This window comes from Mustela nivalis (genome assembly GCF_964662115.1).
Source record: "Mustela nivalis genome assembly, chromosome: 7".
Classification (NCBI taxonomy): Eukaryota; Metazoa; Chordata; class Mammalia; order Carnivora; family Mustelidae; genus Mustela; species Mustela nivalis.
This window is the reverse complement of record NC_139026.1, coordinates 109,368,624-109,392,312: the sequence shown is the minus strand read 5'-3', so window position 1 is coordinate 109,392,312 and position 23,689 is coordinate 109,368,624. Positions and strand designations below refer to the sequence as shown.

Here is a 23,689-nt window from a genome sequence, read left to right as displayed (position 1 = left end):
AAGCTGAGTAATATATGTGTGTGAATTTATGAGTATATATACAAATCTGTGTCAGTTGAAATACCACAGGAACATCTCACACCCAGGAGCCAGTAACTGCTCCTACATTTTGACAGAGAGAGTTAAAAATAACCTTTAACTCTCTAAACACAAAACAAAAAGCCTATCACTTGTTTTGGACATTACCAAATAAGTTGCTGGTGTGCAACAATGTATGTATGCACATACACATGATAAATAATGGGCATCTACAAGAGAAGAGGAAAATGGCAATGCTCATCTCACAAAAGGGAATCAACCAGGCCTAAATAAAAACCTTTTCCTACTTCTACTCATTAAAGAAAAACCATCACAATCCTGTTTCACTTGTTATCTTCCTCTACATGCTAACCAGAGGTTCTAGTGGTTTTGCCTACCATTCTGGAAGTCAAAAGCTCAAGAGCTTGGTTCTTCTGATGTGTATTTTTACAGCAGAATGTTCAGCTGTACTCTCAACTCCTGTGTTGAAGCAGGCTTAGCCCCACAGTTAAGCACTGCTGAAAGTCATGCCTGACCACTGCTTCTCTACTTAAAAGGGTCAGTGGGTAGACTGTTGTGAACAGTGGTCATTAACAAGAAGTTAAATTCTAACTTCTAACCTTGCAGGAGACTGCAGATGTACCATGGCTTGGATTTTAATACGAAATGGTTTTGGGCTTTGGGCTGGGGTTTTTGTTTGTTTTTTTAAAGCTCAAAAGGAAAAAATACTCCTTTTACTACTACTTGTTCATTCTCAGTAGACACCAGGTTTGATAGTGAGGATAGAACACTGAAGGACATGGTCCTGGCTACAAGGAGTCCCAGTCCAGTAGGAAACAAAAACATGTCCCTGGTGAAATCCCCACTCCTAGAGGAAGGCTCAACCAGAAGTTTCTGGTTTTCCAAACACTCTCCATCGAGACAGGCATAATTATAAATATAAAAAGTTTCCTTATCCCTATATTAGAAGAGATGTATGGTACTTGTGTTAGTAGAATACAATCAGTATGAAGTTTTATTTACCTAAGCAGTACACATTTTCGAATAAAAACACAAAACCAAAAAAATGATGCCAACAAAAAACCCAATCACTTAAAAAAGTACACTCCAAGCTGATAAAGAGTAATCATTTTTAACAAAGGTTACAAAGACACCGCCTTATGGACAGTATATAGTCATAAACTCAAGTGAATTACAAATACATATACACTGACTCATAAAGCTCACCATGCCCCTCAACTCCATGCACTTTAAGACAACTAATGAATACTACCATATTAAAAACCCCTGAAGAACAGGAACTGTTGACTTATTTATCTTTGCATCACAAGTACATAGCAGAGGACTTGGCAAGTAGACTGGCAAATGACTGGTAAATTAGCAAAGGCGCAATGTAAAACCCCGACATCTCTTACCTGCTCGTACGCCTCGATACTGAGGGGTAGCAAACATGTCCCACTGGGAAACTATAATGGCCGCAATGCCCAGCACACAGATGACAATCAAGTAGATGAAGCAAGGTTGTGGATTACAGTAGAAAGAGTAATAAAGCCATGGAACAAAACTTCCCATAATCAGAAGAGCAATACCAGAGTAATCCAGTCTAAAAAAGGAAAGAAAGTCATGTGATATTAAAAAATACAGCCCACTACAGACAGGTTCCACCCCTATGACATGAGCTAGCAGGTAACAGACAAGAGGCAAACAGGAATGCTTGCTTTAATTTAAAAAAAAAAAAAATTTAAGTTCCCATCAGACAGTATCAAGAATTCTGGCAATTCTGCTAGATATTCTTCCCTAACCACTGACTCAAATACTTGATTACAATGTGGACTTTCAAATACTTACTTAGAGAAGAGCCGAGAGACCCCTTCTGAGTGGCAGTAGACCGTGTGGAAGAGCCATGAAAAAGAAAGGCAGAGAATGGCCCCCAAGAAGAATAATCCAAAGACCACCTTCTCTTGCAGAGGGGCCACAAAGGAGATGTTTGGGCGAAACATATAAAAGATCCCCAGGCACAGGAAGAATACACAACCTACAAAAAGAGTAGAGAGAGAAAAAAAGAGGATCCTTGTCAGGAAACAAGTGTTGTGTGTTGATGAAGTTCTCAGTCCTTCACAATCACAGTATCTGAATCAAAAGCTCCAGGAGAAAGATTTTCTAAATAACTAAAGCATATCCAAAATTCTGGTCTACTTCAAACATTGCTGGTACCATATACTCCTCAGCTTCAAAAAACAAGTGTTTTTGTATAGGAATAGTACTTTATTTATCTAAGAGCATAATCCAAAAAGAAACAAGACAATGCTACTACTTCTTAGAAGGCTAAATTTGTCCACTTCTAGGTCTAGGATAAAATTTCATTTAGAAAGTTTTTGGCACATATGCTGGAGCTCAGCTTTCAAAGACCCATTTTCTGTTTGCTCTTGCAATGAATTCAAATGCCTCCAAACCCTGTCAAGAAATACAGCTTTCGGGGTGCCTGCATGGCTCAGTTGGTTGAGCACCTGCTTTCTGCTCAGGTTACGGTCCCAGGGTCCTGGACTGAGTCCTGCATGGGCAGGGAGCCTGCTTCTCCCTCTCCTCTCCGCCAAATAAATAAACATCATTAAAAAAAAAAAAAAAAAAGAAAAAAGAAAGAAAGAAAGAAAGAAAGAAAGAAAGAAAGAAAGAAAGAAAGAAAGAAAGAAAGAAAGAAAGAAGGAAAAGAAATGCAGCTTTCCTCCACCAGTAGCTGTCAAGGAACATTGTGCTTCTCTGGTTCTCACTGGTTAACCCAACAGATTCAAGAGTTAAGGACAATAAAATGCCTATTCATTCTATTTCATAATCAGTTTTTAAATTGCTCTTCTATTCTAGGGCACCTGGCTAGCTCAGTTGGTAAGTGTCTGCCTTTGCCTTAGGTCATGATCCCAGGGTCCTGGGACTGAACCCCACATCGGACTCCTTGCTCCACAGGAAGCCTGCTTCTCCCTCTCCCACTCCCCCTGCTTGTGTTTCCTCTCTCGCTGAGTCTCTCTCTGTCAAACAGATAAATAAAAATCTTAAATAAATAAGCTGGTCTTCTTCACACTAAAATACATGTTCTTACTACTTAGGAGAAGGTCACAGGGCGCCTGGGTGGCTCAGTGGGTTAAGCCTCTGTCTTTGGCTCAGGTCATGATCTCAAGGTCCTGGGATCGAGCCCCGCATCCAGCTCTCTGCTCCTCGGGGAGCCTGCTTCCCTCTCTCTCTCTCTGCCTGCCTCTCTGCCTGCTTGTGATCTCTCTCTCCCTCTGTCAAATAAATAAATAAAACCTTTAAAATTTCTTAAAAAAAAAAAGTCACTTAACACAAGGAAGGCACCGAAATTAAGATGTTAAACATGTGCTAAGTAACTGTTCTAGTTAATAAAACTTTACCCCTGAGTTAGAAGTCAGCAATGAACTGTATTTGCCACTCTATTCCACCCTCACTACACTAGCAGGTAGGAAGGCATCTGGGGACACAACAGAAATCAAATGTGTGAAAAAAAAATGCAAGTCGAATGGGTAAACCAGAAAAGATTTCGTATACTCACAGGTCTGTGCAACCATCACTATTATTTAATTTCAGAATATTTTCATCACCCCAAAAAGAAGCCCACAATTACTACATTCATCTCCCACTCCATACTCTGCATCTAGCCCTAGACGACACTAATCTTTCTATCTCTGGCTTTTCACATTCCGGGCATTTCGTGTATATGAGTTACATAGTATGTGGCCTTTTGTGTCTGGCTTGTTCCACTTAGCGTAATATTTCAAGGATCACCCATGTTGTTAACACACATCATCAGTACTTCATCTCTTTTTATGACCATATATACTTCATTTGCATGAATATACCACATTTTATTTACCCATTCACCAGTTGAAAGATGCTTGGGTTGTTTCTACTTTTTAAATATTATAAATAATGTTGCTGAAAACATTTGTATACATGTTTTTGTGTGAACATGTTTTCAATTCTCTTGAGTACATAATTAAGGAGCAGAACTACTTATACCTCTGTTTAACTTTCTAAGGGACTGTCAAAATTGTTTTCCATAAAGGCTGTACCATAATAACACTCCTACCAGTAAAGTAGGAGAGTTGTCATCTTTCTATATCCTTGCCAAAACTTGCTAATTTCCATTTTCTTGATTACAGCCATTTTAGCAAGTGGAAGGTGGTATCTCATGATTTGCATTTCCCAAAATGACTAATGATGTTGAGCATCCCTTTTTTTCCCCCCCTTTTTAAAAACTGAAATAGTGTTGACACTTGAGCATCTTTTCATGTGTTTTATTGACCATTTGTAGATCTTTGGAGAAATGTCTGTCTATTCAGATGCTTTACCCATTTTTTAAACTGGGTTGTCCTTTCATTGTTTAGTTGTCAAAATTCTTAGATCCTCATCAAATAGATGATCTGCAAACATTTTCTCCCATTTTGTGGATTATCTTTCCACTTTCTTGATAATGTCCTTTGATATACAAAAGTTTTTAATTTTGAGAAAGTCCAATTTAGGGGCATATGGGTAGCTCAGTTGTTGGGCATCTGCCTTCAGCTCAGGTCATGATCCCAGGTCCTGGGATCATGCCCTGTGTCAGGCTCCCTGCTTAGCGGAAAGCCTCCTTCTCTCTCTCCCACTCCCCCTGCTTATTATATTCCTTCTCTCGCTGTCTCTGTGTTGAGTAAATAAATAAATAATCTTTTTAAAAAGGGGGGGGTCCAATTTATCTGTTTTTTTTTCATTGGTTGTCTATACTAAACTTACGTGTCAATTCTAAGAAATTATCACCTAATCTAAGGTCACAAAGATTGACATCTATGTTTTTACCTAATAATTCTACGGTTTTAGTTCTTAAGTTTAGGTCTCTTTGATCCATTTTGAATGAATTTTGTAATGAGGCAGGGATGCAACTGGACTCTTACATGTAATTACTCAGTTTTCCCAAATACTATTTGCTGAAAAGACTATTCTTCCCCTATTGTACTTTTTTTTTTTTTTAAGATTTTATTTATTTAACAGACAGGAAGAGCCAGTGAGAGAGCAAACACAAGCAAGAAGAGGGGACACGGAGAAGCAAGCTTCCTGCTGAGCAGGGAACCCGTTGCAGGGCTCCAGCCTGGGACCCTGGGATCATTACCACAGCCAAGGGCAGACACTTAACAACTGAGCCACCCAGGTGCCCCTTCCTGTATTCTTTCTTTAATATGCAATCACGATGGAAAAAAATATTAGAGACCACATTCTACTTCAAGTAAATGAAATTTAATTTTCATTATGCTAAGTAATGATTTTGAAAAATCAGCTTATTTCTACTAAATAAGCACCTTTCTCACAGTGTTCATCAAGACACTACACCACATTTTGTACAGCAGCTTTCCCTAGGCCTGGTTCAAGGACACAGTCTGAAAATCTAGTAGAGAAAATGATGACTTAGCTGTAATAAAATCAGAGTGCAAACTAGGATAAAAACAGAATAAACCAGTAAGAAACTGCATCATTAGACATCCAGAAAACAAAATGGCAAATCCCAAATACATTTGTTTTATCCACATCCTCAAATACATGGGGAGAAAAAAAAAGTAAGTGAATCACTAATTCCTTGCACCACTGATATTACATACCTAAAAGATGTGTCCAGATGTTGCCTGTCTCTGTGTGTATTCTGAAAATGCTCTTAAAACAGGCCCGGAAAGAAGGCATTGGGGGCCGATGTCCATGTAAAAGGAAATCGTTATCCTTGAGCCAGTCTGGTAGTACATCATGAGGGATTACTCGCCACCGACCTTCCCATACCTGGAAGAAGAGTATTAAATATCTTTGTGGTTTTGTCAATGTAGCAACACCAGTTGCCCTAAAAAAATGGTTTCAAGCTTCATTTCAGTCTGGGTAAAGGTAGGGTCCACCTGTACTGACTTACCTTTCTTCATCATCCACAACAGACTTTACCTCTGAAAAGCCCCTGTGATAATAATTAAATATGACTGCTTTTATACTTAACATTTCTGTTAGTGGAAAAAAAAGTACAGCTGAACCTTGAGCGTGGTTTTGAAATGTGCGGGTCGACTTACATGCAGACTTTTTACAGTACGGTCCTATAAATGAATTTTCTCTTATAATGTTACTAACATTTTTTTCTCTCGCTTACTTTAAGAATATAGTTTCTAATACATATATTGTACAAAATATGTGTTGGCTTTTTATGCTACTGGTAAGGTTCCCAATCAGTAGTAGGCTATTAATAATTAAGTTCTGGAGGAGCCAAAAATTATGCATGGATTTTCAACTGCCAAGGGGTCAGTACCTTTAACCCCTGCATCATTCGAGAGTCAAACCTGTATATAGAAGCACTTGTGTGGCTTCTGCTAAATTCTCTCCCTTTCCCTTCTCTTCCTACCACAACAAACATGATGAACTAAAAAAAAGTGCACAGGAGTCAAAAATCTTGGATCTCTATCATTAACTAGTTAAAGGAGCTTTAATGAGAAAATCACCAAGCCCCAGTTTCCTCATTTATAAAAATGGGATGATACTTTGGTTACTTCGTAAGGATCAGATGAAATAACCCAGAGCCCTTGTAAGTGAATTAGCAAACTCCAACATCCACCCCACGGGTGGAATGTAACCCAGACCATCCCCAGAGGCTACTATCTACCTAAGAGTTAGTGACTAACCCACCCTCCTCATGCTGGAGAGAGGCAAAGAAACTCAAACATTAAGGGCCCTTCAAAAGTCTCATCATCACCACCCCCTTTTTCTCCCTTTCTTCACTGTCCCTCCCCCTCGGACTCTAACAGAAGAGAGATCAGGAATTTGATTTCAGTCCTCAAAAACCTGTCAACTTCTGCACTCTGCTTCTTTTAATGTCTCTCAGCCCAGAGAGCTCACATCAGAAGGATCACTTAATCCTAACTACCTTGTTTCTGCTAATCAGAAAGATATAAGGGAAAATGCCAGGTATATGTGCTCTACCTATAGTATTCAGGTTGAGACAATGACCCCACTCCTACCCCTCAGGGTTCTGGCAAACAAACAACGCAGCTGGGCTATACAATCTTGGCTCTCTTTCTTCTATGTGATGCAAAATGACTGCCAGCTACTGAACCCAATCCTTCTGCTACACATCTTCCTGATCTCTGCTCCCCTTAATCCTTCTTATTGAAGTATGCTTGTAAAAGAACTGATCCTCTGTGTAACTCCAAAGGAAGCAAGAACTAACAATTTAAGAGAAGTGGCCCTCTTAACACTACTAAAACTCATTCTCTCTAGCCTCCCCACTTACTCTCTCGCCTTCTAACTCAAACCCTGAGGCCGGTAATTAGGATAATCTGGCCATTTCATGCTTGTTCATAACACACAATGAAATACAATAATGCCAAAAGACTAATCTAGATATTTAAAGTCTCCTGGTAATAATAGGTTTACCACTTGTAAAAGTAGCTGTTTGAGATCTTCCAAATGACTTTCTGGAGAGATAGAGAAAACTCTAAGATACTGAATTTATTTTCTCTAATTTGGACTTGAAAAAAGATAGCTATTGTTAACATTAACTTTACAAGATGCTGCTCTGTTTTACTTTGGGAGAATTTTATTCTCTAAGAGGGAGAGGAAAAGAGAAATCAATCCTTACATCCTCAAGGCAGTTCACAATCTGCAAACAGCTCTGCTGTGACCATATGAAAAGTGCTATTGTGTTACCCACACAGCCAAGATGCTCCCTTTTTTGCAGTCAGAAAGAATATGCTGAGATTCTTACTAGTTATATTTGCACATAACGTCAGAGTGATTTTTCTCCATTGTTTCTAAACATTCTAGCAGTCTAAACTGAGCCAAGGAACTATACTCTCATAATTACACTGAAGTTAGTGTCATATTCAACAGACACTGCACCCTCAATCCTCAACTTGGGAGTCAACCCAAATAGGCAATGTCTTACTCCCCAAGGAAAAAAGAACAGGATCACAGCTTGGCCAAATACATATTTATCTATAAGCTTGACAAAGGCACTGCATAAATCAAACATTTGAGCAGTGGTCCACTGGATTTGTATTAGACCATTAATGCACAAAACATTTCTTTTTAACTAAAGGCTGGAAAAAAAGAGCATGATCAAATTGGACACTCTATAAAGACTAACTGATTTTATTTCCCCTTTTCCTGTAAGAAAAGCTTTTCCAAAATGGAAAAGCAAGGCCACAGGACACTTTGTTTTAAGTTCTGTTTACATCCTTGCAACCTAAGAAAAAAATTTTGTGTGTCACTAGACCCATCAAGCTGTCAAGTGCGCTCAGTTGCATGACCACAGCAGGCGGAGCAAGCATGGAGAACGCCATGTCAGAAGAAGCCTCTCCAGGTCACTCTCACAGACAAAGTGCTAGAGGATGATAAGAGAATGGTAATAATTTTTGTGCTCCACTCATTTTTCTTCAGTAAATCACAGCTTGGAGCAAATAAATGCCCTATTTATTCCCCCATTCTCTGTTACATTCAAAGTTTTATTTGCTTTTACTTTTTATTGTTAGTTCAGAAAAGGAGGATAAAAAGGCAATCAAGTTAACTACAGTACCCCACTGATCTGTAAATATTAAAAATCCCTAACGGCCCAGACACGAAATATTCAACTTCAAGAGATTTAACACCAAATTTGCTTTATGAAAAACAAAACATATCCTTTATATCCTTGTGTGTTAATTCTTCTGAGACAGAAATCACTGGAAAGAATCTATTGTTTTGCTTTTTCTTAACCAATTTTTAAATACTGAAAATTTCCTGGGCTCTAAGTAGACCTATAAATGTTTAAACCTCTCCCCCACTACTCTCTACCCATCCCCTTTCTCTTAGAAGGGGTGTCTATACTCAGATTATAATGTTTCCTCATCCTCTGGTCCAAAGTACAGTATTTTTAAAGTCAACTGGCCCCCAATTATTTCTACCACCACTGTGAATGTAGGAAAACCTAACTTGGTTTTCAGGACCTAAGACCACATGCACAGAAAGTCTTGGTTCCATGAAACCTATTAAAAAAAAGCCACGGGTCACACAAATTTCTCTCTAAATAATCAAGAGCGCTCCAGAAATGTTTAACAAATAAATTTATTTACACATACTAACACAGACTGACTTATGATTTTGGATAATTCCTAACAGGGTCCTATTGATCAGATTATCAAGTAGTTATAAATTTACCAGTGTCTCTGACTCTTCTAAGAATGCAACCCCAATTCCAGTTACCATTTCCGAAGAAAAAAAACCACAATATGACCTAAAGAATCAGAATGCGTTAGGAAAAAACCTTAAAAGACAGAAAACATGCTAGATGAACTAGAAATGCTAGATCTGCATGAAAACTGGGAAATCTCTATCTAAAGATTAGTTTGACTACCCACAGAATCCTTAGAAAGATTAGCACATTTGTCATCCCAGTTGAGTAGCAGAAGAGATTCAAGGGACTTGAATGGCATTTTAGTATCTCTAGGGATCAACCACTCCCAACTTTCATTCTGTCTTATCTAAACTATCAGCAAAACATCTACTCTGTTAATTTTCATCAGGAAACACCTGTTTCCTGAATGAATATTCCAGTTTTATCACAACTTTATCATGGCTATTTCAGGCAAACAAATGTATTTTGTCTTAAACACGGTTAAAGTCATGAAACTGTTTCTGTCTCCATTTTGCCAAGGATAATGTCCACAGTAACCAAAGGCTAAGGTACTGCTAATCTCCTTAAAGGTTCCTGTTTGGGAAGGGTTAAATATATAGCATAGAAATGATAAGAAACTTATAACTTACCTTACAAACAAATTCTTCCATTCTTTCCATAGCGTGATGGGCTTGTAAAAGAGGGGACATGCCCATAAACCCCTCATCTTCCTGAGAAGCTTCCTCATTGCACTCATGTTCCTCAGAGATCTATAAGGCAATCACAGAAAGTCAGGGACAGAGACCAGGAGCCAAATGAAATAGTCACTACACTAACCTATAAAATTATAATGAAATAATTCTCTCTTAAGGTCAAAGCAAGGCTTCAAACAAGTAACAATATAGGAAGTATTGTCAGTTTATTGTAGAGTTATGAGTATTGAAAAGGAACGAAAGTTACTCAATGCTTCTCACTGGCAGACAAATGAAATATAAGAGCATTCCCATGTTTGTTTCAGTAGCAAATTCCTGGGGTAGCTTGAATGGTTCATTTTTTTTGTGTTAAGATTATATTCACATATTCAAGAAATTGCTGAGGGGAAAAATCTCTAAGATGGTACCTGGTACATATAAAATAAATATTTGTAATACAATATGGTAAGGGGAAAAAAGGGGGGGAAAACGAAAAACAAAAGAAAAAAAAACATTTACTCAATTCTTAAGATATGCCAAGCATAAAAGAAAGGGTTTTATATAAGCCATCTAACTTAATCCTGACAGTCGCCTATTATAAGTATTCTTATCCCCATTTAACGTATAAAGAACATCAGGCAAAGAGGTTTACATAAGTTGCCCAAGGTTAAAACTAGTAAAGAAAAAAAGTAAAAACTCCCCCACTCACTATCTTTCCACATTCTTGATGAAATGAAGAAATGACAATCCGGTCAGACCTTAAGGGATGCACCATTAAAATTAACATTTGTCTCCAGATGAAGCTTCACTTCACACTAGTACAGACAGAATGATACTGTGAGAAGGGCAATGGACCAGCAGTCAGGAGACCTAAGTAGTTGAGTGTGATTTTTGCCACTAATATCAATGGAACCGTATATAGGTCTCTCAATCTGAGCCTCAATTTTCTCATTTCTATCTAAAAGAAGTTTAAAACTAAACAATCTCTACCGTCTTCCCTATTCTCTAAAATTCTGAGATTCTGCCACTCACTGAAGATGACAGCACAAGAGAACTGGAATTCCGTTATCTACTAAGAGTCTGCTAGATAAACAATACCAGCTAAAATGACTGCTGAAGAAATGAATGACTTTCTACCTCCAGTCAGAAAAGTGGTAAGGATGAACATGTAGGCACAGTAAGTAATCTACCACAACACTTGAATTTGAACATGTTTAAAAAGAAATCCTAAGATTTCATTTTCCTACTCTTTATGTTCCAAGATAACTAAGGGCTTAGTACTAAGCACTTGAAACATGTTACATACCAATCTCAACTGTTAAAAAATCACGCTCTCCAAGAAATCTATCTTGACTCTGCTTCTCTACTATTCTTACTTATAAAACATCCTCTGGGGGCGCCTGGGTGGCTCAGTGGCCTCTGCCTTCGGCTCAGGTCATGATCTCAGGGTTCTGGGATCAAGCCCCACATCGGGCTCTCTGCTCAGCAGGGAACCTGCTTCCCTCTCTCTCTGCCTGCCTCTCTGCCTACTGGTGATCTCTCTGTCAAATAAATAATAAAAATAAATAAAGAAAGAAAGAACAAAACATCCTCTGTAGCACCTGGATGACTCAGTTGGTTGAATGCCTGCCTTCAGCTCAGGTCATGATCTCAGGGTCCTGGGATGGAGCCCCCACATTGGGGTCTCCACTCAGTGGGAAGTCTGCTTCTCTCCCCCACTCGGGTTCTCTCTCCCTCTCTCAAATAAATGAATAAAACCTTAAAAAAAAAAAAACCCACCCTCTAAAAATAAAACAAGACTAAACCAGAGAGGGAGACAAACCATAAGAGCCTCAATCATAAGAAAGAAACTGAGGGTTGCTGGAAGGAAAAGGGGTGGAGGGATGGAGTAACTGCGCGATGGACATTAAAGGAGGGCATGCCATGTAATGAACACTGGGTATTATATAAGACTGATTAATCACAGGCCTGTACCACTGAAACCAATAATACATTTTATGTTAATTAACTGCATTTAAATTTTAAAAATGTTTAAAAAACAAAAATACCCTCCGTTCCTTACTTCCCTAAAACTTACCTGTCTGTCCTTCAGTGCCCAGTTTCTCAACAATTCTTTCATGATTGTCACCTTCCCCTCCCCCACCAAACATTTTTAGATTGCTTCTTCCATCTCCAGGCAACTTTATTAACACAATATACTGTGTATTTATATGTACTGTGGCCCTACAGAGGGCTACAGACCACTGTAATATTTTAGTTTTTCAATCCTCTCTTAATCAAGAAGTAATTTTCACCAGAGAATGTATATGGCCCTACCTAACCCACAGCAACTGCCTCCTCTTCTCAACTCTTCCAGCAGTTAAAAGTCCGTAGCCCCCATTTGACAATGAATATATCTGATTTACAGATGTTTTACTGTCTTATACTGTTTTATTTCTCATTTGATATAATTTTCCTTTTTAGTGTATCATTTCCTAAGTGAGATTTTAAGTGTCTATGTGATCTTCTTCCCCATGACCCCCCAAAACAGCTCTGTATAATATGTTATATACTTCACTACAGCTCAATTAATTAACGCTTTAAAATTTTTTCAACAAAAATTTTTTAGAAGTGCCTAATTAAACACAAAATAGACAATAGCTTAAAAGGATTAGCAGACTGAGTTTAAAGTATAAAATGTAAATTTATATATAAAATGTAAAATAGCTTAAATAGTTATGCATATTCAACATTTACATGATCTTCACAGAGTAAAAGAAACGATTGTCTTTTCTTATAAATTATGCCAGCAGTTTCTAATAAAACTATAAATAAATGAGCACATAAAGCAGAACTAGTTAAATATTTCCTAAACCAACATAAGTAAAACCCAATTAAGTTGCAGGAATGGTCTGAAATGTCAATGGGATTACTTACAGACAGTAGTTTTGAATATCGGGCTAATAATACATTTGGATCCATAGAAGACCACTGATAGGAAAAGGTAAGCCAGACTCCATGGCAAAACAAAGGGTATTTCACACACTTAATGATTTAGATAAGAAAAAATGAGGATAGGGTGTCTCTCTCCATGGGTACTCCTACTTTTTACAGAAAAGAGAGATGAATGGTTCAACTTTCCAATCATAAGGAGGTTAAGAAAAACAATGACACTGCTGTTGGGAGCCAATACATTTATCGAAAGAAAACAAGTACATTCAGAATGCAGGATGTATGGTCTGGGTCAAACACCAACTAGTTGCCAAAAACATGTTTATTCATTTAGTTAAACATATTTTAGGAAAGGTGGCTTGCATAATGGATTAAGAGTCTGAAGTCGGAAAAACTGATACTGATAAATTCTGTCATCTCTGGTAAGACTACATTTAACCAAAGCTTTCCTTATCTGTGAAATGATTTTAATACCGTACCTACAATGCAGATCTGTTTTAATAAAGACAATAAAGAAAAAGAAACTATCATAGGACCCAAGACTCAGAAGGCAATATAAGTGATAGTCTTTATTATTATAATGATGGGCTAGGTACTGCGAACATTAAAGTTGGTATCACAACCTGGGGGAGAAGATATACATGTAAGTAAATACAGCAAGTGAACTGTATGAAAAAGGTCTGATGCAAAAGAAAACAGTTAACTTTGACACTGCTGGAGAAAGGTAACATCTGAACCAAGAGCTGAAAAATGTAAGAGATTCAGGAGTTAGGCATGGCAGGGAAAAGACATAACAGGTAAAGGCAACAGTGTATATCCAAAAACACAGAGGAAAGAAAAAACACACACAAAGAATACATAGTTTAGCATGGCTGCTGCAGCAATAAGTCAATGTGACCTTAGACTAAAAAAGGTTAAGTACAAGGGTGCCTGGGTGGCTCTGTCAGTTAAGCATCTGCCTTTGGCTAAGGTCATGATCCCAGGGTCCTGAAATCAAACCCCGTATCAGCACGCTCATACATGTGCACGTAGTTCTCTCGTTCTCTCTCTCTGTCTCTGTCAAATAAATAAATAAAATCTTAAAAAAAAAAAAAAAGGTTAAGTACAGACACAATCCAAATGCCCATCAACAAATAAATACATAAAAATGTGGCATACACATACACAGAATATAGCACTCAGTCATGAAAAGGTTATGGTGTGTACTACCACATGGATAAACACTGAGAACATTATATCACACACAAAAGGGCAAATATCATACAATTCCATTTATATGAAAAATCTGGAATAGGCAAATTCACAGACACTAAAACTAGAGAGTGGGTACCAGGGGCTGGACTGGAAGGAGGGAATGGTAAATTCTATTTCAATAGGTACAGAATTCTGTATGGGATGTTGAAAATTTTTGGCAACAGTGGTGATGGCTGTGAATGTAATTAGTGTCACTAAGTTGTACACTGAAAAATGGCTAGAATGGCAAACTTTATACTATATATTTTACAATAAAAATAAATTTTTAAAAGACACAGGGGTCCACAGCAGCATTCTTCATAAAAGTAAAAAACCACAAATAATCCAACTGTCTATCAATAAGAAAATGGATAAAAACAAGTGTGATATATTTACATAACAGAATATAACAGATTACTCAGTAATTAAAAAGAACTACCAACAAAAAAAAAAAATAAAAAATAAAATAAAATAAAAAGAACTACCAACATACAAAAGAATATGGCTAAGTAATAAAATATGCCAATCATAAAGAGAGTATATTACTGTATGATTCCACTCATAGTTCAGCAACAATAAAACAATCCATTGTGGTACAAATCAGAAGAATGGTTCTCTCTGGGAATATAAAGGCAAGGCACAGAGAGGTTACTGACTTGAAAAAGGCATAAGAGAAGTTTCTGAAATGATGAAAATAATCTGAATCTTGATCTGTGGTGATCGTATATAGGTAGTGTCATGGTGCTATATGTTTAAGATTTACATATGTTTAAATTATTCCTCAATAAAATGTTATCTGTGTAAATCCTCCCTCAATAAAATGCTTTCAAAAACAAAAACAGGAGAGAGGAACAGAAGTGCTAAAGGCTTTTCATACTAAGGGTTTTTAGGTTTTGTCACGTAGGCAAAGCTGAGCATTTAAATGATGAGGTTGGGCCAAGCTGAACACGATTAACATTTGTGTTGACAAACTTACTCTGGCAACAGAGAGAAGGCAACGCTGAAGAAGGGAGACAGGAAAGGAAAGAAATTAAGAAAACACAAAGTCTATAGCAGTTGTTCTCAACGAGGGGCAATTCTGCTTCCCCACCTACAGGACATCTGGCAATATCTATAGTTGTCTTTGCTTGTCACAAGTAGGGGGAAATGTTACTGGCAACTAGTAGGTAGGGGGCAGACAATGCAAAGACAGTTCTCCAAAACAAAGAACTATCTGGTTAATATGTCAACAGTCATTGAGAAACTCTGATCTAAAGATATGATGAGGGATGGTCTATATACCTACTACGGTATTATGTGTTCACATCAGAAAAGAATATTTTATCAGATACTTCACACTTCTTATTAATAAGTGGTTACTAGTGCCATGGCTAAATGGTAATCATTCATTCAAAAAATCCTTAGAAAGTACTCATTGAGCAGCTACCATTTGACAGATGAGCACACTAAGGCTGAATGATTTGCTCAGGATTACCCACCTAGAAAATACCAGTCAAAAGTTCAACTCAGGTCCATACAAGTTCCAAAGTTCATGCTATATTCTTTCCACTCTCACTGTTTTCTAATTATAAAAGTGCCTAATTTTGTGGGTAACACATTTGACCAAAAGGCCACAACACATACAGGCAGACTTTGCTTTCTAGTGGTGCAGGATAGTAAAAATGACTATGCAAGCCACAATCATGTAAAGCATTCTTAATAACCAACGAGGAAAATGGCTATTTTGTGGCTTTCAAATTTGTTAAAATATTAAAACTGTCAGTTATAAATGTGTAAGACAATTTTAAAAATAGTAAAACTAGTATTTAGTATGCTATATTTTAAAAACAGAAACATTGAGAATTATTTATTTATAAGAAACTTACCCAGAGTAATTTGAGCAGTACCTACTATTTTTTTTTAAAGGAGGCTCCACACCCAGTGTGCAGCTTGAACGCATGATCCTGAGATCAAGAGTTGCCTGCTTTACCAACTGCACCCCAGCTGGGCGCCCCAGTGCTTGCCTTCTTGTTGTATAATTTATGATACAAGGTAAGCAACTCTTCTCGGCCTTGGGAAATTGTCCATACTCTGAGTTTGGATCAGCTTTAAACATCTTACTCTTTGTGCTGTCACCTCATGAAATATCTCTAAGATTTCCTTTTTTTTTTAAGATTTTATTTATTTATTTGACAGAGAGAGATCACAAGTAGGCAGAGAGAAAGGGGGGGAAGCAGGCTCCCTGCTGAGCAGAGAGCCCAATATGGGGCTCAATTCCAGGATCCTGAGACCATGACCTGAGCGGAAGGCAGAGGCTTTAACCCACTGAGCCTCCCAGGCACCCCTCTCTAAGATTTCCTTCAATGTGATTCTCCCCCCCCCCCCCCGCCCCCGCATCAACTTCTCTGGACATCTTCATCCTTTTTGTCACAAACACTTTACTCCTTTATGTTTACCAGTTTGCCTTCATCATGTTCCCCTGGCTGCACATCTAGAATCTCTTAAGTGATAGCAGGGTCAACATTCCCAGTCCCAATTAGGTATTTCTTCTATAGCCATATATGTTTGGTCTGATTTGCAAATGCAGCATTATCAGTTTCATTTCTTTGCTTTTATTTTTACCTTTGTTAGCCAATTCCCCCTTCTGATTATCCATTTTTGTAAAACATCACATGGGTATATCACTGGGAAACCACACAACCATTTACTTCACTGTCTTATGCATTAAATGAATGACAGATAGGGACGCCTGGGTGGCTCAGTTGGTTGGACGACTGCCTTCGGCTCAGGTCATGATCCTGGAGTCCCGGGATCGAGTCCCGCATCGGGCTCCCAGCTGCATGGGGAGTCTGCTTCTCCCTCTGACCTTCTCCTCGCTCATGCTCTCTCTCACTGTCTCTCTCTCTCAAATAAATAAATAAAATCTTAAAAAAAAAAATGAATGACAGATATATGATAACCAATCAGTCATGACAGACTTTGAAAGAAGTGACAAGACTGGATGGACACTAATTCTGATGCATATCTACTATTTGCACAGTAGATATGCAGACTGTAGACTGAAGAGCTAGCACAAAAGTGTGTGCTTTATGCAATTATACACAGTAAACAGTGAAATTTGAACCATATTGTTGAGAGCCTGGTATTATTTGACTAACCCAAGATAACTGAAACTCATGCATACTGGGACCCTGCAAAGTGTTAAAGCTGCTTGTCCACATTTTCTCTTCTCATCTTTTACAAGTGCCCCTTCTACCGAAAATAGCACTTCTAAAAAAATTAATCTCAATTGAACAGAATGCAAGCCTATACATAAGCAAGGATTTCAATGTGTACTACATTTCTAAGATATGTAACTACATCCGCTTTTTAAGTCAGTTTTTTGTTAATAAATACTGCCAACAATAATACAGCTGACACTGAACAACACAGGTTTGAAGAGCAGAGATCCACTTACACATGAATGTACTATAAATCTATTTTCTCTTCCTTATACCTTTCTTAGTAACGTTTCTTTTCCTTTCTCTAGCTTATATAGTAATAGCATATAATATTGTATATAATACACAGAACATATAAAATATGTGTAATCAACTTTTTATGTTATCAATAAGGCTTCCAATCAACAGTGGGCTACCAGCAGTTAAGTTCTGGGGGAAGTCAAAAGTTATACACAGATTTTCAGAAAGTCGACACACCCTTTACCCTTTCAGTACTCAAGAGTCAACTATAATTCTATCTCTGGTAGTCCAGTGTATGCTGTGAGGTATAATGTGTCAGTGGTCAGAAATACATATCCCAGTAAAAATAAGTACTTCTATCCATCCCAATATGTCAGGAAAATTTGTGAATATTTATTAAAAAAGAATTTTCGTTCCCAAGTACAAAGTATTCTTGGTCTGTTAATTTATCAAGTATTATCTCTAATTCTCAAAAAATAAACATCTAAAATACTAGCCCATAATTAGCTATTTACTGTGTTCAAGCATTATGGAGTTGCTAATTAAGAGATCTACAAAGAGTAGGTAGAAATAAATATAGCTCCCGGGGTTATGCAAAAGATAACAAGTAGGAATAAAATGGTAGAGTCAAACACTGGCTGTAACACAGAATAAAAAATTCATTCTCTAGGGTACATGTGCCAGTTTATGGCTATGCCACGAAACAATGGTTTAAAAGCCTATCCTGGGCACAGTATATAAAACAGTTTTTTCCTCCAATATTAACTCTAAAGAACTACACTATCAAGAGCAGAAATAACTTCCCATTAGCCAGCACTAAACTACAGTACCCAAAAACCTCTCTTTCAACACTAAATAGCATCTATATTAAGATGATCACATACAAGTGTTAAATACATGTTATGTTCTGTTTCTGTTCATATTCTAACCCTCATCAAAATAAATTATGAAGAGCAACATGACACTGTCAAAGATTAAAAGACTAAAACTAAAGCTGTCTTTAAAAAGGCATAAAATTGGGACACCTGGGTGGCTCAGTGAGTTCAGCATCTGCCTTCAGCTCAGGTCGTGTTCCCAGGGTCCTGGGATCAAGTCATACATAGGGCTCCTTACTCAGTCGGAAGCCCGCTTCTCCCTCTGCCTGCCGCTCTACCTGCTTTGTGCTCTCTCTCTCACTCTGACAAATAAATACATAATCTTTTTTTTAAAAAAGGCATAAGATTTAATTCTCTAAGATTTCCTACACACAAATTACTATATTTAAACTTAAAGGTCAATGCTCTGAAGTACAAAGGCACCTTTTAAGTATTTTTCTCCTACATTCAGTGAGGTCCATCTGTGAAAAGACTAAGTTAAACTTATATTCCAAAATACAATGATATCCGACTCTGATGATCTATCCACAGTGAACCTAAAATGATAATTCTCTAGAATATATATTTTGCCTTTGGAAAGACAGAGAACCATAGTGATAAAGATGAAAGACCTTTAAGATCAGTCTAATATGAAAAGAATTCACTTGGGCATTTACTTGTTTTAGCACAACTCAGTTCAATACAGTTAACAAATGTTTACTAAAAAGATTATTTTATTTAAAAAAGATATTTATTTGTCAAAGAGAGAGCAAGAGGGAGAGACAGAGAGACCACACAAGCAGAAGGAGCAGCAGGCAGAGGGAAAAGCAGGCTTCCCACTGAGCAAGGAGCCCAATACAGGACTCAATCCCAGAGAATTCTATCATCTGTTCCAGAGAATCCATGCCCAGGAAGGTTTAGAATACTAACCAGTAAATAATTTTATTATTAGCTTTAGAAGCTTCTCAAAAATTCATTTAACTATACAACCAGCCCCTTAGTATAATTGTTCAATTGGGTAAATCTGCTCACTTATCAAGTAACTGTTCACCAAGACTTGCTCTACCAATCCTAAACTATCAAATCACAAACTGTGTGCAAGTCAGTATGACTGCTGTTTTTGTTTTGGGGTTTTTTTTTTAATATTTGAGAAAGACAGCATGCATGCACACCCACACACACATGTGGGGGGCAGAGGAACAGGGAGAGAGAGACTCCAAGCAGACTCTGCGCTGAGCATAGAGCCCAATGTGGGGTTCGATCCCATCACCCGGAGACCGTGACCTAAGACAAAACCAAGGGTCTGACACTTAACCAACTCTGCCACCCAGCCACCTCTCTATTCATTTTTTTAAAGATTCATTTATTTTAGAGAGAGAGCATTGGTAGGAGGGGGGATCACAGACTCTGCACTCAACGCAGAGCCCCACACAGGGCTCACTCTCATGACCCTGAGATCATGACCTGAGCCCAAATCAAGAGTTGAATGCTCAACTGACTGAGCCACCCAGGCACCCCATGACTGCTGTAATCAAAGACCTGACTTAAACCTCTAGAACCCAGACCCCTAAACCCTAGAGATATCCATCTATGACTTCTCCTTTGTAAACCACATACCCCTTTATGTGGTATGCCCTTTTACTGCAGCATGTAATAAACCTGGCTTAGTTTGAGCAACAGGTTATTAAACGGTCTTTTTGGAAAGTGGACGGGCTGAACCCAGCTTTAATTTAGAAATCTGAAATGTGTAGTAAGGTAGTAAGCTGATAAAGCAGGCAAAGACAAACACAGGGGTTAATGGAATTAAGGTGTCTACAAAAAACGAAAGCTGAAAAAGAAAAGGCACTGGTGACTGTATCTCTTGAACTGTCCAGTAAACTAAGTATAATAGTTAATGTATAAAAGAAAAAAACATTCATTTTGGGCTGCCTAAAAATATATATACTTTTAACCCATACAGACTAGTCATCTCTATCAAAGCTTAACAGAAAGGCTCTTTAAAATCATCCAAATTATTTTTTTAAGATTTTATTTATTTATATGACAGAGAGAGACACAGTGAGAGAGGGAACACAAGCATCAGGAGAGAAAGAGGGAGAAGCAGGCTTTCCGCCAAGCAGGGAGCCCAGTGCAGAGCTTGATCCCAGGACCCCAGGATCATGACACTTAACCATCTGAGCCACCCAGGTGCCCCATCCAAATTTTTTTTATTGTCACACAGCAACTCTCTCTAGTCTTAAATATCCTAAATACACTTCCTCCAGAAAAGAAATGTAGAGCTCAGCAAATGATAGCCTATTTACAAGTTAGCTTTCATAGGATAAATTAATATACAGTGGCATTCTTAGGAGTTTGGTTAAAGTAAAACTGCTCAAAAAATAATCCCTACATTGAAATGAGTAAAAGCTAGCTCCTAATCCTCCCATTTATTAAGAAGCATCTGGAGCAAAAGAAAAGTAGGACAACCATAAAGGCTGCTCTCTTTGTCTAAATACCTTGAAAACTCAAAGATGTGAAGAAAACCCATAGAACTAGAGATCAGGGCAACCTGGTTTAAAATGCCTCTTTTGTGGTTTTGTCTAAGGAAGCTTACTTCCTTAATGCTTAACTATACACCTTAGCAAATACAGTTAAGAGAGTTCACGTTTTGGAGTCAGAGACCTGGAAGAAATGGCCTATTCATTTCAACCAACATACCACATTATACATTATAAAAAGAATTCTGGATGATAAAATATACTGCACCAGGAGTCTAGAAATCTGGATTTCAGGCCTCAACTGTCTAGGCTTACTTGCTACCAAACCCTCTGCTACCCTGCACTCTTGATCCTTCATTCTAGCTATGATGAACACTTTCCAGGCTTAGATACCAGTACATACCAACGTATATTCAATACATGCTAGCTATTATTGGTACCATTCCCTAAAAGCATACTATTTCCTACTTCTGTGTCTTCACATCTGCTGTTTCCTCTGCCTAGAATGCGCTTAACTCTTTTCTCCTACTTAACTCTGAAACTCAAGTTTTGCCTCCCTAGACCCCCAGCTAAAAGTACAGTTAATCCTATAGCACCTTGTACAATCCCACAGCCCTTACCACAAATGTACTCATTTCCTTGTCTGTCCCTCCAACTGCCTTCAACAAGAGCCAAAACTGTTTTATCTTTGTATTCCCAGAGTGCCAAGACATACTTAAAAAAACATCGCAGACCTGGGTGGCTCCATTGGTTAAGCCACCCAACTCTTGGTTTCAGCTCAGGTCATGATCTCCGGATTGTGAGACTGAGCCCCCTACTGGCCTCTTCAGAGTGTGAAGTATGCTTGCCCCTGCCCCACCCTGACTTGTACTCTCTCTCTCTCTAAAAATAAATAAATAAAATCTTTTTTAAAAAACACCTAACAACATCTGCAGAAAAAAATAAATGCATGCATGCATTTTTACTAAACTAAATGACTCTTGGTATTCCCTCCAGTCTGACATTTTAGGAACCAGATTTGAAAACCTGGAAGAAAGCTGGGACGATTCAGTAGAAACCAGGACATTAGAAGGAAAAGCTTATGGGGGAGGAAGCAGGCTAAATTATTTCAATTTAAAGCAGTTAATGCTCCAATAAAGAGGTCAGTACTAAGATGACAGATTTAGAAAACACCTTTGTGAAAAAACTGTTGAAGTCAAGGGTGGCTGAGATTTAAGAATAAATTCAGGATATAATTACTAGATTTATTGCAACTGTTTGAGTACTATTACAAAGAAAGGATGGGGTAACAGAATTCTTATTTCCTGTGTGCTAACTACATGCCAGACACTGTGCTAAGTGCTTTTACAAATTAAATCCTCAACAACCTTCTGAGATGAGTATTTTTATTCCCATTTTATGATGGGGGAAATCCAGATCAAGCATGGTAAATACAGAAATGCAATCTAAGGGAAGTTACACTGCTCTGAACAGTACCTTGATTCCCAACCTAACAACAGTACCTTACATAGATGAACTAAAGAACTCCTGATCAATTTCCATCATGCATTTTTTTCAAACTAATATTAAAAATATGACCATCGTGTGATGGTCTATTAAACATTTTTGATGTTTAAAGGAGGAAAGGGGCCATCCCCTGATGGCCTAGGTATAGAGCTAACAGAAATGCTTCTGTACCTTCACCAGAAGACAAGCACTAGAATATCCACAGAAATAGTTTTTTAATAGTCCAAAACTTGAAACAACCCACTAGTCTTAATAGTATACATATGTTACAGTCACAGAAAGTTAAGATGAACTATAGCTACAGAAGTACAAATGAATTTCAAAATATGATACTGAGTGAAAGAAGCCAGATATAAGAAAAATGAAACAAAATGGAACTGACGAGGGAGACAAACTGTAAGAGAGTCTTAGCCTCAGTAAACAAACTGAGGGTTGCTGGGGGTTTGGTGGGGAGGGATAGGGTAGCTGAGTTATGGAGGGTATGTGCTATGGTGAGTGCTGTGAACTGTGTAAAACTGATGATTCACAGACCTTGAAGCAAAGAATACATTACATGTTAATAAAATATAAAAAATGTTTTTAAAAGTATATACTGAATGGTTCCGATGACATAAAGTACAAAAACAAAAAAACTAATCTCTACCGCTAGAAGTCAAGACAATGGTTACCTCTGGAAAAGGGACAGGCATCACTATGGAAGAGGGAAGGCATTAAGGGGACTTCTAGGGGTACTGGTTACACAGGTGGTGCCCACTTTATACAAATTTATGGCATTATCCGTTTACAAAATATGTACTTTTCTATATGCATATTACACTTCAATAAGGTTTTTTGTTGTTTTGTTTTTTACTCAAAAATATTGGGAAATAATGATGTAGAAGAGATCAGAGGTTCAAACTGAGGTATCTCTGAACCCAAAACTCCCTTTTTTCTCCCTTTTACCAAACTGCTTCCTCTGAGATTATATACTGAAGCACAGAAACGGCTTCACTAAATAAAAACACATTTGCTAAAAGTGATAAAAGTAGCTATTAAGTAGAGTTATTTAAGCAAAGACACCTAATTAGACCAATCCATGAAAAACTAATTATGACTCTCACTCATCTTTTCTCCTCTAACAAAACTAAAGTGGGGGGACCACAGAAATGTGAAGGTTGATGGGCGCCTGGGCAGCTCAGTTGGTTAAGCGTCTGCCCTCAGCTCAGGTCATGATCCCAGGGTGCTGGAATTGAGCCCTGCCTTGGGCTTCCTGCAGAAGCCTGCTTCTCTCGGCCCCTCCCCTGGCTTGTGTTCCCTCTCTTGCTGTGTCTCTCTGTCAAATAAATAAATAAAATCTTTTCATTTTTTAAGATTTTATTTATTTATTTGACAGAGATCGTAAGTA

The 23,689-nt window shown here is 37.9% G+C and overlaps 1 protein-coding gene across 8 annotated transcripts in view; it reads right to left on the bottom strand.

The window, feature by feature from the left end:
* ADIPOR2 (adiponectin receptor 2) overlaps positions 1 to 23,689 on the bottom strand; it is a 94,545-nt gene that overhangs the window by 5,927 nt on the left and 64,929 nt on the right. For all 8 annotated transcript variants that reach the window (XM_082738194.1, XM_082738191.1, XM_082738192.1 and 5 more), the window contains 4 exons: positions 9,823 to 9,942; positions 5,655 to 5,826; positions 1,867 to 2,053; positions 1,434 to 1,621 (listed from right to left, as the gene is read on the bottom strand). In XM_082738194.1, the coding sequence (XP_082594320.1) occupies positions 1,434 to 1,621; positions 1,867 to 2,053; positions 5,655 to 5,826; positions 9,823 to 9,942 (667 nt within the window). The remainder of the gene's footprint in view (positions 1 to 1,433; positions 1,622 to 1,866; positions 2,054 to 5,654; positions 5,827 to 9,822; positions 9,943 to 23,689) is intronic.